General features: G+C 40.9%; 1 protein-coding gene across 4 annotated transcripts in view; it reads right to left on the reverse strand.

Annotated features, from left to right (window-relative positions):
* The window catches only part of PLCE1 (phospholipase C epsilon 1), a 288193-nt gene that overhangs the window by 18309 nt on the left and 254305 nt on the right, over positions 1–15579 (reverse strand). For all 4 annotated transcript variants that reach the window (XM_076009963.1, XM_012766294.3, XM_076009962.1 and 1 more), the window contains 4 exons: positions 12369–12500; positions 8722–9012; positions 3394–3557; positions 1843–2104 (listed from right to left, as the gene is read on the reverse strand). In XM_076009963.1, the coding sequence (XP_075866078.1) occupies positions 1843–2104; positions 3394–3557; positions 8722–9012; positions 12369–12500 (849 nt within the window). The remainder of the gene's footprint in view (positions 1–1842; positions 2105–3393; positions 3558–8721; positions 9013–12368; positions 12501–15579) is intronic.

Genomic DNA, 15579 nt, shown 5'->3' on the forward strand with positions numbered 1-15579 from the left:
GCGCTACAGAAAAGAAGGTACTTCATGGACATCAATAAATGCCAGGTAGAAATATGACCTTAAAATGTCAACAAGCACGCATACAACCAACAGGTGCCTTTTCACCGGGAGAGTGTTGCCCCCTGGGGGTGGTTTTGAGCCACCAGTGGTAATTAAATTGTCCGGTACAGTTTCTAACTTAGACTCAAACAGAAAACCTTAAACTCAAATAAAAAATAGTAGGAAAACCTGATGATTTTGATACCCAAGCATCTACAGTCCCTGTTGTATAAATATTCCACTTACAGCAGCTTTAATGATAATATTACAACAAGAGAAGATTGGTTATAAAAGTCATGGTGTGAGTTTATGTGTCAGTGTAAAATGGACTGATATGTAGCCAGTATAAGTGGCAACGTGGATGTATAGTTATTAATATGAAAAGCTCCTCACTATATATATTAGTAAGTGAAAACCAGTAGTTACAAAACACTGAGATTAGCAGAAAGCCTGTTTGTTAAAACTCTACCTGTAGACTCGAGTGTCATACACATGGGCAGAGAAATAAAGCCTGCAAAAGATGCACACCAGAAATGATGCGTGTGTTGGAGAGATGGAAAAATGGATACTTTTTAAAAAATTATTTTTACTTTTCTGTATTCTCATATTTGTGTAATGACTATTATGGACTGAATTATCTCCATACTCTCCGGCCCCCATTCATATGTTGAAGCCCTAACCCCGGGTAGCTCAGAACGTGACTGTATTTGGAGATAGGGCCTTTACTGAGGTAATTAAGTTAAAATGGGGTCATTAGGGTGGGCCCTAATCCTGTAGGACTGTTGTCCTTATGAGAAGAGGAGATTAGACACATACTATAGAAGAACGACCGTGTGAGGACACCATGAAGGAGGCCATCTGCAAGCCAAGGAGAGAAGCCTCAGAAGAAGCCAGCCCTGCCAACACCTTGATCTGGGACTTCCCGCCTTCAGAACTGTGAGGAACTACACCTCTGCTGTTTAAGCCACCCAGTCTGCGGTATCTGTTACTGCAGCCAGAGCAGACTAATCAAATGATCATAGGGTACTTGCGCAATGGAGAAGAGAAACAGGGAAAAAAGCAAAAAGTAGGAGACCGCTTGTGGAGCTCAGCTTGCATGTGGCTGTGGGAGGAAGTACGTACTTACAATCTTGGTGCTCAAAGTGGAGCAGCAGAGCCAGCATCTCTGGGGGCTTGTTAGGAAGGTGGAATCTCAAGCCCCACCCTGGACCTACTGAATCTGGATCTGCCTGTTATCACCAAGAGTCCCAGGTGAGTCCTCTGCACGTTGGAGTGCTACCACCAAGCCGACCCACGAGCCAACAGCTCTAGCCTTTGCTCAGGACTCTCCATGCCCCTCTCTGCACCAAACACCCCCTAACACCTAATGCCGGACTTCTGCCAGACACCGACTCCGACCTCAGCTCACTCATGCCACTACCACACCCCACCTCTTCCTCCTCTCAGTTTCTTCTCCTTTCTTCAATCCCTGCTTTCAAATCGCCAGGGCCGCTGTGGGTGCTCTTTGAGAAGGGCAGTGTGGCAACCCGAGCCTACCACCATTGCTCCCAACATCAGCAGGGTGGACAGACGCTGTACTTTATAAGGGATGTCGCCAATACCTCAGATTTTTTAAAAAATGTAAAAGAAGAACTTCTTTTGAGATGTGCTGAAAAAGTGTTCACATTTAGATTTCCTTCTGCTTCTTATTTTAACTTCTTAATATGAAAATGTCAACCATACACAAATGGAGAGAGTAGAATGAAAGTCCAGCCTCCACCTACAGCTACAGCAATCGTTAACATGTGGACAACGTTATTCTACCTCGTTTTAAAGCCTTGAGTGGAATGATCCTCTGAGCAGTTACGGCTGAGCTGTTGTTTTCCACAACTGCAAAACGCAGAAATACAAGGTCTTCAAAGTGAACCCGGAAAAGAAACTGCTCGTTCCACATGGGGTTCAGGGTGTTTCGGTGGATGGGCTTCGTGCGGAAGTGGCAGCTGTCCAGAGGCATGCCCAGGACGTCCACTTCGATGCACGGGCTGCCCGTGCTGTTGCTGGGGCACACGTTTTGGCCAGAGACAATCTGAGGGAGGGAGAAAAAAGAACATCAAAGCCACTGAGAATGAAAAAGAAACAAAGACCACCACTACACCTCACTGCTTCTCTCAGCAAAGAAAGACAAAGAACACTGGGATGGACAAGATGAATGATTCATAATACTGTTTGTTTTTTTTTTTTTTTTGAAGTGACTGTAATCACGACTGAAATCATGTGAAAATCCTATTTTGTGAAGAATATTCACTTAGCTATAACTTTTCAACTGTCAGAGTGTTCAAACATCTTAAAAAACCAAGCCATTCAGATGAAGTTAAGTCTCTCACAGGAGGTGGGAGAAAAGAAGACCTTATATTATACAATGGAACCACAAATTTGTTACTAATATTCTACTAAAAATGCTGTAGGAGTGTATTTTATAACTTCAAAATCTTTTTCTTAGATAATTTAGTTTTGGAGCAAGTCACAGACATGTTGTTAAAAATTAATTCACAGCTTTCTGTAAACAGATCAAACTACACTTCAGCTAAAATGATCAAAGAGAAAAGGAGTGACTGCCCTACTGTCTTAGGGAAAGAAATAGAAGTTGGGTGGCAGGCAAGTCAGTGAATGGGGTTAGCCCAGGGGGTTCAGGTGTTGTTCACAGAGGACTGTTTGGCATTCTTCCTCTGGAGGGAGAGACACAAGATCTAAAGGTGTGAGAAGACATGACTTCCTCCCTCCCTTACTTTCAAATGCCCCACCCAGCTTTCTTCTCAGTTAGCTAAGAGGGTGCAAAAGAACGGGAAGGGAAAAGAAAGTTGAGTGAAGAGCTACCAGGTTTCTGTTTTTAAGGAGAGTCTGTGGAATTTTGACAATAAGTTAATTAGGTGCTAAAGGGAAGAAGGAAAGGCCCAGGAGTGAAAAAGTTAAACTATAAGGAGGAAAGACTCTTGATTGTATTTGCATATCGATGCCAGTTTGTCTGATCACAGAGCTTGTTGGATCACAGAGCTGATGAATTGATAATAAGGAGGTTAACTTTTATAGGATGTAACTGTAGTTATGATTCTGTGGACCCTGGATAACAGATGCCCAGCACCAGTATTTCAGGTGAAGCGGGGACCTCACATCTCCATCTACTGGGCGCTGGCAAATAGAATGCCTGGTGACAGCATACCTGACCACAGCTACTGCTTTCTGGGAATGCCAAGAAATTATTGTGGGATCTCAAGTTGCACAACCAAAATTGTGACATGACAGCTTTGCAATGCCTTCAGTTCAAAACGAGTTCCTATTTAGGAAGGCTTATATTCTGACAGTAGGGGACATACTTACAGTTAAAGAATAGACTGCAGGCTCCATGTTGTCCAGGTCTCTTTCCAGGGGAGAAAACTTCTGATACATGGGACAGTTCTTGTCCCACAGAACTGGAGGTTTCAAAACATAACCGCAGCCACCGTTTGACTCAAACATCGCAGCATTTAAATGTAAAGGGAGATCTGTGAAACAAAGTCAGCATTGCTTGTTACTCTGCCACTTAAGTTTTATCTAATAAACTTAAAGTTCAAAAGAACTTTACATCAATTTTCCCTAAGCATGAAGAGACAATGATCCATTCGTCCCATAGACTGATGGGTGCCTACTACGGGCCAGGTTGTGTTAGGCAGCAGATATACAGCAGGCAACAAGAGATAAAAATCCCTGTCCTCAAGGAGCTTACGGTCTACATATGCCCAGTGTTAGCACTCCAAACCAGCTTTTGCCACTCAAAAACTCCTTTTGAAAATTAAAATTTACCACAGCCATCTGAAAAATCTTGTGACATACACAAGATTTCTCTCTGTATGGATGGGGGATTGGTTCCAAGACTACTCAAGGATACCAAAATCCATGAATGTTCAAGTCCCACATATAAAATGGTGTAGTATTTCCATACAACTGATATATATCCTCTTGTATAGTTTAAATCATCTCTAGATTACTTATAATACTTAATACAAAGAAGTTTATAGTTGTTATGTAGTATTGTTTAGAGAATAGTAATAATAATAATAATAAAAAGTCTGTACTATCCATTTTTTGCCCCAAATATTTTCAATCCACAGCTGGTTGAATCCACAGATGCAGAACACAAGGACACCAAGGGCTGATTGCGCCTCATTTTATACCGAATTTTGGAAAGGAAAAATGGCATCTTCTTATCCCCAAACACTGAGCTATGCAGACAATTGTATGGATAATTATTGCTTTTCAAACATAAGATAAAAATCTTAATTATACAAGGAAGACTAGAAGAATAGCAAGAAAAACAGCATTTCCTTGAAACCTCAATTTCAACACACAAATCATAATATTTCTACTTTTTTTTTAAAAAAAAACTGGAGTTAAATATGAAAAAAAGGTCATCATCACATATGATTCCCATCATGTCCACAATCCCCTCAATCATAAACTTCAGGAACCCTCACAAAGGCTTTGAGTCTTTTGTGGCCAAATTTTATTTGGCACAGTTCTTTGATGAGTGATTGAATTCCTGCATTATTTCTGGGCTCTTACACATTCAAATGCTCATCTGACGGTGCAAGTCTGTATACAAGTTGCCCAAATGAGCTAAAAGTTTATGAGACACACCTGACAAATGTTCCCTCTGATAGATTCCTTCCATGTGCGGAATGAACTTTGCTACATGGACCGACATCAAGGCAAAGTGGGGTAAGCGTCTTGGAGCAATGAGAACTTGGCCCCCACCAATATTGTGTATAAAATTTTTCCATGTACGTGGGGTTGGCCAGGATTGTGCGCAAGACTTCCTGTGGTAAGGTTTTCAGATGTACGAAAGCTCCTTGGGCCTCAGTCTCCCTATCTGTTAAAGGTGGATGGGGGGCCTCATCCCACAAGCCCCTTCTAGTCCTGACTGATTCTCTGAGGCCTGACCTGCAGGGGGAGAGAGTTCTCTTCCCAGGCCACACTGTGACACAGAACACAGATAGGGTGAGGGTGGCTAAGAGAATGAAGCCAATGAGCTCACGTGGGGGCAGTAAGTGTGAAGTGGATAGATTCTGCTACCAACAGCAATGGCAGCTCACACTTACTGCACTCTTACTAACGACCAGACCCCATTCTAAGCACTTCATGTGCAAGTGCCTCCCAGTAACCCATGAATTAGATTCTTTTAATATCTCCATTTCTATAGATGAAGAAACTGAGGCACAGAGAAGTGAAAACACCCAAGGCACACAGCTAGTAAGTGGCGGATGCTATGATTTGAATCCAGATGGCTTGACCTCCTAATCTTTACTACAGAGACATATAATGTACATGTTATAGGGGTGTTTTTATGATAAATGAGATTTGGCACTTAGAAGGTACTTAATAAAAGTACCTATTATATTATGATTATGATACCAACCCCATTTGGGTTTCAGGTCTGACTTCAGTAGCACTGTGTCTATCCTAATAGCTTTCCAAAACTCTAAAGCACTTTTTCTTAACTAAGATCTCATTTGGTGACCCAATATATAAAACAAGTCTAGGTGGAGCTGCTCAGAAATAAAGGTGGGACCTCAAATCTAGCCTCTCACTGTCCCCTAGGGGTGGTCCCAGAACTTCATCTGTGGCTATAATTTGAAAACCCTTAATTTAACCAAGTGAAAGAGTGTGCACCAATCAGTGTAACCCTGTTACTCCTCTGAATCAATGCATATGATAGTAGATCAGGCATATTATTGCCTTTATGGTCTTTATTCATTAAAAAATCCTGCATTAAATAGACACCATTCTCATTATATTTATCCCTACACCTGGGGGCTGGAAAAGTCATCCTAAAAAGTGTGACTATCAGACCTGGTGTGGTGGCTCACGCCTATAATCCTGGCACTTTGGGAGGCCAAGGCAGGAGGAACACTTAAGGCCAGGAGTTCAAGACCAGGTTGGGCAACATATTGAGACACTGTCCCTGTTTTTAAAAAAACCTGACTATCATTTAAGAAAGCACAATAAATGCTTTTTTAAAATAAGCTTTTTTTGGACTGAGGTTGCATGTTTACACACTTGTAAATCCTGGCATATGAGGCAGGAATCATTCTGCCCCAGAGAGAAAGGACTCAGAGGGACTGTTGCCAGCAATAATCAGGGGTTTGCAGATAAGCCTCAGGTCGGTTTCCAAACTTAAGAGTTGGTTTTATTGACTGCGCACCTGGGATACTCCTGGTTCCAGATCACATCAGACCTTCTTGGAATTGAGCAACCTGGCAGAAAGCCTGGGAAGAGATGGCCCTAAGTCCATGGACACCCCTTTGGGGCAACAGAGTCCCCTGAAATCCAGGAAGTGGCAAATCCAGACAAATGAAACCAGGCAAATCTGCAAATCCAGGCAGATGAACCAGGAGACATACTGGGAGGCTGGAGGGACACTGGGAGGGGTTCTCAGCTGTTTCGATGGGATGCTTCATGGAAAATCAAACACTTATTAACATCAGAATTCTTTTCAACAATTAAATGGTGATTCCAATGTAGACTTTTATCTGTCTATTTGTGTTTACAAGTCACAGAGAAGTAAGTACCTGGAAGAGATCTTGACCAAAACTCAAGAGCCCCAGGTGCATGTTGCAGTGAGGCTGATAGGGGAGAATCTGCTTCAGCTCAGGGCAGCAAGTGTTTATTGAGCACCTACTGTGTGTAAGGTATTAAACCAGGCTCTAACCCCGGTGTGCAGAAATGAAGACGATTTCTACAGACGAACACACTGATACTGCCTGTAGCTTGTGCTTTGTCCAGTGTGGGAGATATTTAATCAGTGCCTTTTGCTTGCATAGAGAGAGATTATATGGAAGCACTCCTTCCTGGCTTGGAAGATTATGCAGAGAAACTCAAGGATGAACCACACAACACAGTCATCTGCTTTCCCTGTGTGTGGCAGCTCAAATATGCTAACACATATTCGATACAATACTTGATTTGACAGAAAGGCAAGGCCTTCAGGGGTGAGTGAAGGACAAGCTTTAGCATGTGCTGTTGGACTGCGGGGTGTCCTGAAGAGTGGCAACTCCCTGCGTCCCCTTCAGCTGCGGCTCCCTTTGCCATGAGTGGAGCCAGTGTGTACGCACCAGGCCTGGCACTTCAGGGTTTTGAAAGGCCACATTCAAAAACCAAATGCATTTTCACTTCCTTGAGACCACCTTTGATAGTTATTTCAGTTTACTTAAAACATTTTGGTATCAAAATAGCCAACGGCACCAGTGGACACAGGGCTACAGACAGGGCCAGAGATGTGAACCCACAAGCCACTTTGGAAAGATTGAAAAGAAATAGAAAATAGAATTTTTATAATGTCGAAAGTATTTCACTATTGTTTCCATTTGTGTGTCCAAATCATACTGTTTTCACAACTTATCAAACACACTTAATGATAGTTCACATTTGCAGAATGCTTTCCATGTGCCAGGCACCGTGTTAAGTACGGTACTTCATCTGCATCACCTTATTTAATTTCAATTGAAAAAAGCAAATATAACATGGGCAAAAACACATGACCATTATCTCTAACCATATGCCTTTGGGGTCAGCCACAAATGGGCGCTGTTGGCACGAGCGCCAGGTAGCTAGCTGGTCCCAGAGCTACAGCTGTGGTTTGACCTCAGCTGGAGACAGGGCCGTGCTGTGGCTGGTGGTTCAGCATGGTTTGTTAAAGATTTGATTCATGTGAGACCAATGATAAGGGCTGCTCACTGCTTGACTGTTCACAGAAAAGACTCTGGTTTTCAAATGAGCTTTTAGGAAACCTTCCTCCTTTACTCCTTCGTCACCTTCTATAGCTCCTCTCCTTCCCCCATAACCAGGTGGAAACAAAACACTTTATCCTCTAAACTCCTAGATTCCTTGAATTTATCGTTACAAGTCATCCTGCAACCTTGAGCAAATTAACCGCTTTGTGCCTTGGTTTGCTCATCTGAGAAATGGATGATCCTCATTTTTCATAGAGGTACTAGGGTTGTGGTGAGATTAAGTAAGATAACAGGGGATCAAGAATCCGGCACGGTGCCTGGTACACACTGAGCACGCAATCAGTGCTGCTTTCACTCTGGAGTTTTAGGCCTCATAACAGGGTCTCATTAGCAGTGGAGAAATGTGAACACTTCTAACTCTGTTCATGTAATTCACATGCTGGTTTTCCTTTTGGTAGCTCCTCCTAGAGCACTGACCATTATCCTCCATCTCAATTTCAAAGGGATGAGAAGAAGTTAAAATGGTTTTAATTTGCAAAGCATTTGGAGCAATACTACTTTTTGATTGCAAGAACAATTGCATAGTGAGACAGGTTAACTAAGAGGTGTTAGAAAATCCCTGCCCCGTCCCAAAATCTTTAAAAATAAAATGGGCACAGATCTGTCAAGAGCAGTCTGGTACTTTTAAAGTGCTTTAAAAAAGGGGCAGGACCAGGGGACCTCCTAGGCCCCTTCAAGGTTCTTTTCTGTCACCTTAACTCAAGAAACATCAGGGGTGCAATTCAGTATCAAATTCACTTCTGTTTTCCATCATCTGCATTTTTACTCTCACATATGGTGTGCCCCAGTCTGGAATCTTGCTGAAAAAATGTCATTTGCTGAGACCCATGTACTGAAATATAAGATGCAAAGGAGAGAGGTGAGCACGCAGGCCCGTTACCATCCGTCTGGTAGTTGAGCGCCACGAGCTGTATCCCGTGGAGCCAGAACATGAGCGGGTTCGGGTTGGAGGAGTCGATGCGCGTGGCAGCCGGGTAGGTCCTCAGCAGCTGGCAGGTGGTGTGCTGGATCAGTTTCTGAGAGTACCTGCGACACAGACGTTTGGCGGCATTTTCATTCAGCGACGAGATATGATAACATTTGGGAGTTCTAATGATAGCGCTGAGCGAGGTGGTTGGGTTGAGAGGGGAAGAAAATTCCTCCCACGTCTGTCGAATGCCTTCATAAGAACCTAAACCCCCCAAGAGATTAGCCTCAGATTAGTGTTACAAACTTTAAATATTTTAGAAAGATAAACCTGAACAATATCCCAATAAACAGTCAATAGCATAGAAATACATCAGAATTCATCTGGGATTTTACTTGTGAGTTTACTACCTTGAAACAGCATGGTGGCTGCTTAGTTTTAAAATGAATGCAGCAACACCACTTTAAATTAAAAGCCTAAACGTCCTTTCCCTTAGGACTTCGTCTGTCCTGTGGGTATATCTGCACAAATACACAACAATATGTGTACCAGGATGTTCACTGCAGCATTGTTTTTGATAGGAAAAAACAAAACAAAAACAGGAAGTAACCCAAGAGTATTAGTTTGAAGTGGTTAAATAAATGACAGTATTTCCATACAATGGGATACTACACAGGCATTAAAGAGAATAAGGTAGATGAATATACAGAAAGTAACGTGTGAGGTATAAAAGTTATATAAGTATGTTTGGCTATATAGGCGTACCTCACTTTATTACACTTTGCACATAATTGTATTTTTTGCAAATTGAAGGTTTTTTCAGCAACCTTGCACTGAGCATGTCTATTGTTGTTCCAACAGTATGTGCTCGCTTTGTGTCTCCGTGTCACATTTTGGTAATCCTTGCAAAATTTCAAACTTTTTAATTATATCTGTTATGGTGATCTATGATCAATGATCTCTGATGTTAGTAGTTGCTATTGTAATTGTTTGGGGTGTCACAAACTGTGCCCAAATAAGACAGCAAATTTAACTGATATATGTGTGTCCTGACTGCTCCACTGACTAGCCACTCTCATGTTTCCCTCCCTCTTCCCAGGCCTCTTTTTCCTTGAGACACAACAATATTGAAATTAGGCCAATTAATAACCCTACAATGGCTCTAAGTGTTTATGTGAAAGGAAGAGTCCTACATCTCTCACTCGAAATCAAAAGCTAAAAATGATTAAGCTTAGTGAGGAAGGCATGTTGAAAGCAGAGATAGGTTGAAAGCTAGGCCCCTTGTGCCAGTTAGCTGAATGGTGAACATAAAGGAAAAGTTCTTGAAAGAAATTAAAAGTGCTACTCCAGTGAACACACAAATGATAAGAAAGTAAAATGGCCTTATTGCTGATATGGAGAAAGGAAGATCAAATCAGCCACGACAACATTCCCTAAAGCCAAAGCCTAATCCAGAGCAAAACCCTAAACTCTCTTCAGTTCTACAAAGGCTGAGAGAGGTGAGGAAGCTGCAGATGAAAAGTCTGAAGCTAGCAGAGGTTGGTCCATGAGTTTTAAGGAAAGAAGCTGTTTCCATAACATAAAAGTACAAGGTGAAGCAGCAAGAGCGGATGGAGATGCTCAGCAAGTTATCCAAAAATCCAGCTAAGATCATTGATGAAGGTAGCTACACTAAACAACAGATTTTCAACGTAAACAAAACAGCCTTCTGTTGGAAGTAGGTGCCATCTAGGACTTTCATAGCAAGAGAGGAGAAGTCAATGCCTGGCTTCAAAGCTTCCAAGAACAGCCTGACTCTCTTCTTAGGAGCTAATGCAGCTGGTGACCTTCAGCTGACGCCGATGCTCATTTACCATTCTGAAAATCCTACGGCCCTTAAGAAGTAGGCTATTTCTACTCTGCCTGTGCTCTATAAATGGAACAACAAAGCCTGTGTGACAGCATATCTATTTGCAGCAGGATTTATTGAATATTTTAAGCCCACTGTTGAGAATTACTACTCAGAAAAAAAAGACTCCTTTCAAAATATTACTGCTCATTGACAATGCACCTGGTCACCAAAAATCTCTAATGGAGATATACAAGGAGATTAATGGTGTTTTCATGTTGGCTAACACAACATCCATTCTGCAGCCTATGAATCAAGAAGCAATTTCAACCTTCAAGTCTTATTTAAGAAATACATTTTTTTTAAAGGCTATGGCTGCCATCGATAGTGATTCCTCCGATAGATATGAGCAAAGTAAAATGAAAACCTCTGGAAAGGAGTTACCATTCTAGATGTCATTAAGAACACTTGTGATTCATGGGAAGAGGTCAAAATATCAACATTAGCAGGAGTTTGGAAGAAGCTGATTCCAACCCTCATGGACGACTTGGAGAGGTTGGTTCACTGGAGGAGGTCACTGCGGATGTGGTGGTAACAGCAAGACAACTAGAAGTGGAACCTAAAGATGTGACTGAATTGCTGCAATCTCATGATAAAACTTGAATGAATGACAAGTTGATTTTTACGGATGAGCGAGAAAAGTGGTGTCTTAAGATGGAAACTACTCCTAGAGAAAACGCTGTGAACACTGTTGAAATGACAACAAACGATTTAGAATATTACATAAAATTAGTTGATAAAGCAGCATCAGGGTTTAAAAGATCGACTTCAATTTTGAAATAAGTTCTAATGTGAGTAAAATGCTATCAAACAGCATCCCATGATAAAGGAAAACCTTTTGTGAAAGGAAGAGTCAATCAATGTGGCAAACTTCAGTGTTGTCTTCTTTTAAGAAACGGCCACGGCCACCCCTACCTTCATCAGCCACCACCCAGATCAGCTAGTAGCCATCAACATGGCTACTTAAGGTAAGACCTTTCACTAGCGAAAAGATTACAACTCACTGAAAGCTCAGATGATTGCTAGCATTTTGTAGCAATACATACTTTTTAATTAAGGTAGTACTTTTTTTAGACATAGTGCTATTGTACACTTAATAGACAACAATATAGTGTAATCATAACTTTTATATGCACTGAGAAACCAAAGAATCCATGTGACTCACTTTATTGTGATTTTTGCTTTATTACAGTGGTCTGGAACCAAACCTGCAATATCTCCGAGGTATGCCTATATCCCATTTAGATTATCTTAGAAAGGATCTTGTTTTTCCCGAACAAAATGCAATAAACTTAATAGAGGTTACCTCTGGGGAACAGCACTGGGACATTGAGAGTGGAAAGGAATTTTAATAATACACTGAATTGTTTGAGTTTTTAACTACGAGAATTTATTACTTTCATAATAAAAACTAGAAATAAAATGGATATATCTTCTGGAGTTATAATGGTGAAGAGAGCAGTTCCAAGAAACCACTAGAATGTTCCAAGGTGCCTCCAATTTTTACTCTTGAGGCAAACACTGTTAAAACATCTTCAGTGAAATGCTATTTTTAGTAAGCTAAAAGTGTAAATTAGCAATTAAAAAAATTTATACCACACTCAGACAATATGAACATTCATGAAAATACAAAAAGAACTAAAAAAATTCAAGGGAAGTACTTAGGCAGTAAAATATCTAAATTATCCAGCATGCAGAATCAAGCAAAGATATTAGAAGAAGGTGACTTTACTTTTTCCAGATGGTTTGTTAAATGATGCTGTCTCCCCTGGGCTCATTCTGCCCGGATTGTTGCCAAAAATGGACTTCCTGCTTTTCCTTTCTTTTCCTCTGCTAGAGCCAGATGCATTTAGAGTTGACAGGCCTGTTCCCATAAAATGAAAATAAATAAGCCAAAAACTACAAGCAAGGGAACTCAACATTTTCCATCCCCGTTAATGTTTATTTGAAGCCCTACTACTCCCTTGGAACCTAGCACGGAAGATCTACTAGCAGTTTTAGCTCTGTTAATAATAGTATCGTAGGAAGTATAGCAAGGTTTTTATCTCTGTAGGCAAATGCAACAAGGATCACATGCTTTTTACAGAATGACCATAAGATTACACACACACTTGGTTGATTGTACATCAGAAAGATTTTGAAAAATTGCATGAAAAGAAAGTGCTGCAGTCAATATTAAGTTATCAGAGGCTGATTATTCCCTTTGGGGAGATGAAGGAATGGTTATAATCTCGAGCTTTAGCATTATGTTGTCTAGGTCCAATTCGTGCTGGTATAATCCTGACTTAACACTTCCTTCTCTGTTCCTCAGTTTCCTTATCTACAAAATGGGTGTAATTATAGGACCTCACTCATAAGGTTAGTCTGAAGACTACATGGGAAATATCTTGTGATGCTAATGATGCTTTATTTTCTCACTCCTGGTCCAGCCAGGACCCTGGATCCTTCAAGTCTGGCACAGTGTCTGGTACACAGCAGGAACTTAATACATATTTGCTGCATGAGGAAATCAACACACATCACGCAAACCTGGCTCCAATGTAACAAGAATGATTTAAAGACACCAATGAAACTAGAGTTGCTTCCAAATTGTTCCCTCTGTCATAATTGTGCCTTTGGAGTGTAATTTCTTACACTAAAGCTACATTTCATCTTTGAGATGAAAATACACCTTCCAAGAACATCATCATCAGCGACAGGGCAGAGTGGTGTTTAAGAGCACAGACTTTGGAGTGAGATACACTTGGATTAAACACTGTTCCTAGCAGTGCAACCTTGCACAAATTATTCAATCTCTCTGGACCATGCTTTCTTCATCTGTAAAAGGCCTGTCTGTGGTCAGGAATAAATGAGATAAAATACACACACACAGGTTAAGTGTCCCTTATCTGAACTGCTTGCTCGGGACCAAGTGTTTCAGATTTCAGATTTTTTCAGATTTGGGATTATTTGCATTATACTTACCAGTCGGGCATCCACAGTTAAAAAATCTGAAATCTGAAATGCTTCAACAAATATTTCCTTTGAGTGTCACATCGGCCCTCAAAATGTTTTGAATTTTGGAGCATTTGGATTAGGGATAGTCAACGTGTACATACTTAGCTGTGTATCTTCTTCAGGAAGGTGCTCTGTCCATACCAACTGTTACTATTTATTACAGCTGAATGTGGGGTTGCTAAGGTTTTTTTTTCCTCTTGAGTACTCATAACAGTGAAGATGCACAAACTTAGATTCTTGAGTTCTCATGCTTTGAAGTTAATAGTTTGTGTAAACTTCACTCTTGACATAATTATGGAACAATTGTCTCCTAAGTAAGTCTGATGAAGGGCCGGAGTGAGAGGCTGTGTTCATTCTGGGGTTCTGCACACATCCTGCCACATGTCAATATCCCCCAGAGGTATGTATGCAAGCCCCTCTGTGAAAAGCGTGGTTGTTTTCTTGGGGTGGGGAGAGGAAGCAAGAAAACAAAGGTTGGGAGATTGATAAAGGGGAAAGACTTTTGATTGTGGGAAGGGGCCCAGAAAAATAACTGCAAGGAGCAACAAAGAACCTTCATCCACCTTGCTGGCTCATTTACCCATCAATGACAACATTCCCAGAAAGCCAACAATGTTCCAAATAGTGTGCTGATCACATTATATACTTTATTGCTAATTTTTACAGCAACACTGCAAGTTAGGAATGTTACACCTCTTTTAGAGATAAGGAACCTGAGGTGCACAGGAGCTACATAACTGTCCAGGTCAAGGTCACTGAGAGACAGAGCTGGGATTTAAACTCTCATGATTAGGCTAGTGGCTGCCTCTCTTTCCTAGCTAAGGCCCTCTAGTTAATTTTATGGCCTTCCTCTCATCCGTGTTTTTCCTTGTGGTTGTGAATGAAAAGACTTCTGTTTTAGACATAGATGTTGAAACATCTGATGTTAGCTAAATCTTCGGGATACAAATTTGAGATGTACACCTAGCAAAAGACTGATAGGCATGTAAGAATAAATTGACCCCAGAGGTGGGTATGGTGGCACATGCCTATAGTCCCAGCTACTTGGGAGGCTAAGGAGGAAGATTCCTTGAGCCCAGGAGTTTGAGGCCAGCCATGGGCAACATAGCGAGACTACATCTCCATAAAGAAAAAAATTATTAAAAAAAAAGAATATATTGATTCCAGAGCATATGATGATATCTTCCTCCAGAAATCCTAATTTATCTGGGGGCTGTGAAATCAACTCCCTAACTAGCTAAGTGGTGTACAGTCGTGAGTAACATAATGACATCTAGGTCAATGGCGGACCACATATATAACAAATTCTCCCGCCTTGGCCTCCCAAAGGGCTAGGATTACAGGTATGAGCCACTGTGCTCAGCCATGTCTTGGTTTTTAACAAAAAGTTTAAAAAGTAAAATAAATAAATAAATAATTTTTAAAATAGGAAAAGATAACGATATAAAGAAAGAAAATGCATTTGTACAGTTGCACAATGTATTTTTGTTTTAAGCTAAGTGTTACTAAAAAGAGCCCAAAAGTTTAAAAAAAAGTTTATAATGTAAAAAAATTGCAGCAAGCTAAGGTTAATTTATTACTGAAGCAAGAAAAATGTTTTTTATAAATTTAGTATAGCCTAAGTATACAGTGTTTATAAAGTCCACAGTAGTGTACAGTAATGTCCTAGACCTTCACGTTCACTCACTACTCACTCACTGACTCACCCAGAGCAACTTCTAGTCCTGTAAGCTCCATTCATGGTGAGTCTCTATACATGTGTACAGTTTTTTATCTTTTATACCGTGTCTTTACTGTACCTTTTCTATGTATCGATATGTTTAGATACACAAATACTTACCATTATGTTACAACTGCCTACAGTATACAGTACAGTAACATGCTGTACAGGTTTGCAGCCTAGGAGCAATGGGCCATACTATATAGCTTGGGTGTGTAGTAGGCTG

Source organism: Microcebus murinus, chromosome 14 (genome assembly GCF_040939455.1).
Source record: "Microcebus murinus isolate Inina chromosome 14, M.murinus_Inina_mat1.0, whole genome shotgun sequence".
Taxonomy (NCBI): domain Eukaryota; kingdom Metazoa; phylum Chordata; class Mammalia; order Primates; family Cheirogaleidae; genus Microcebus; species Microcebus murinus.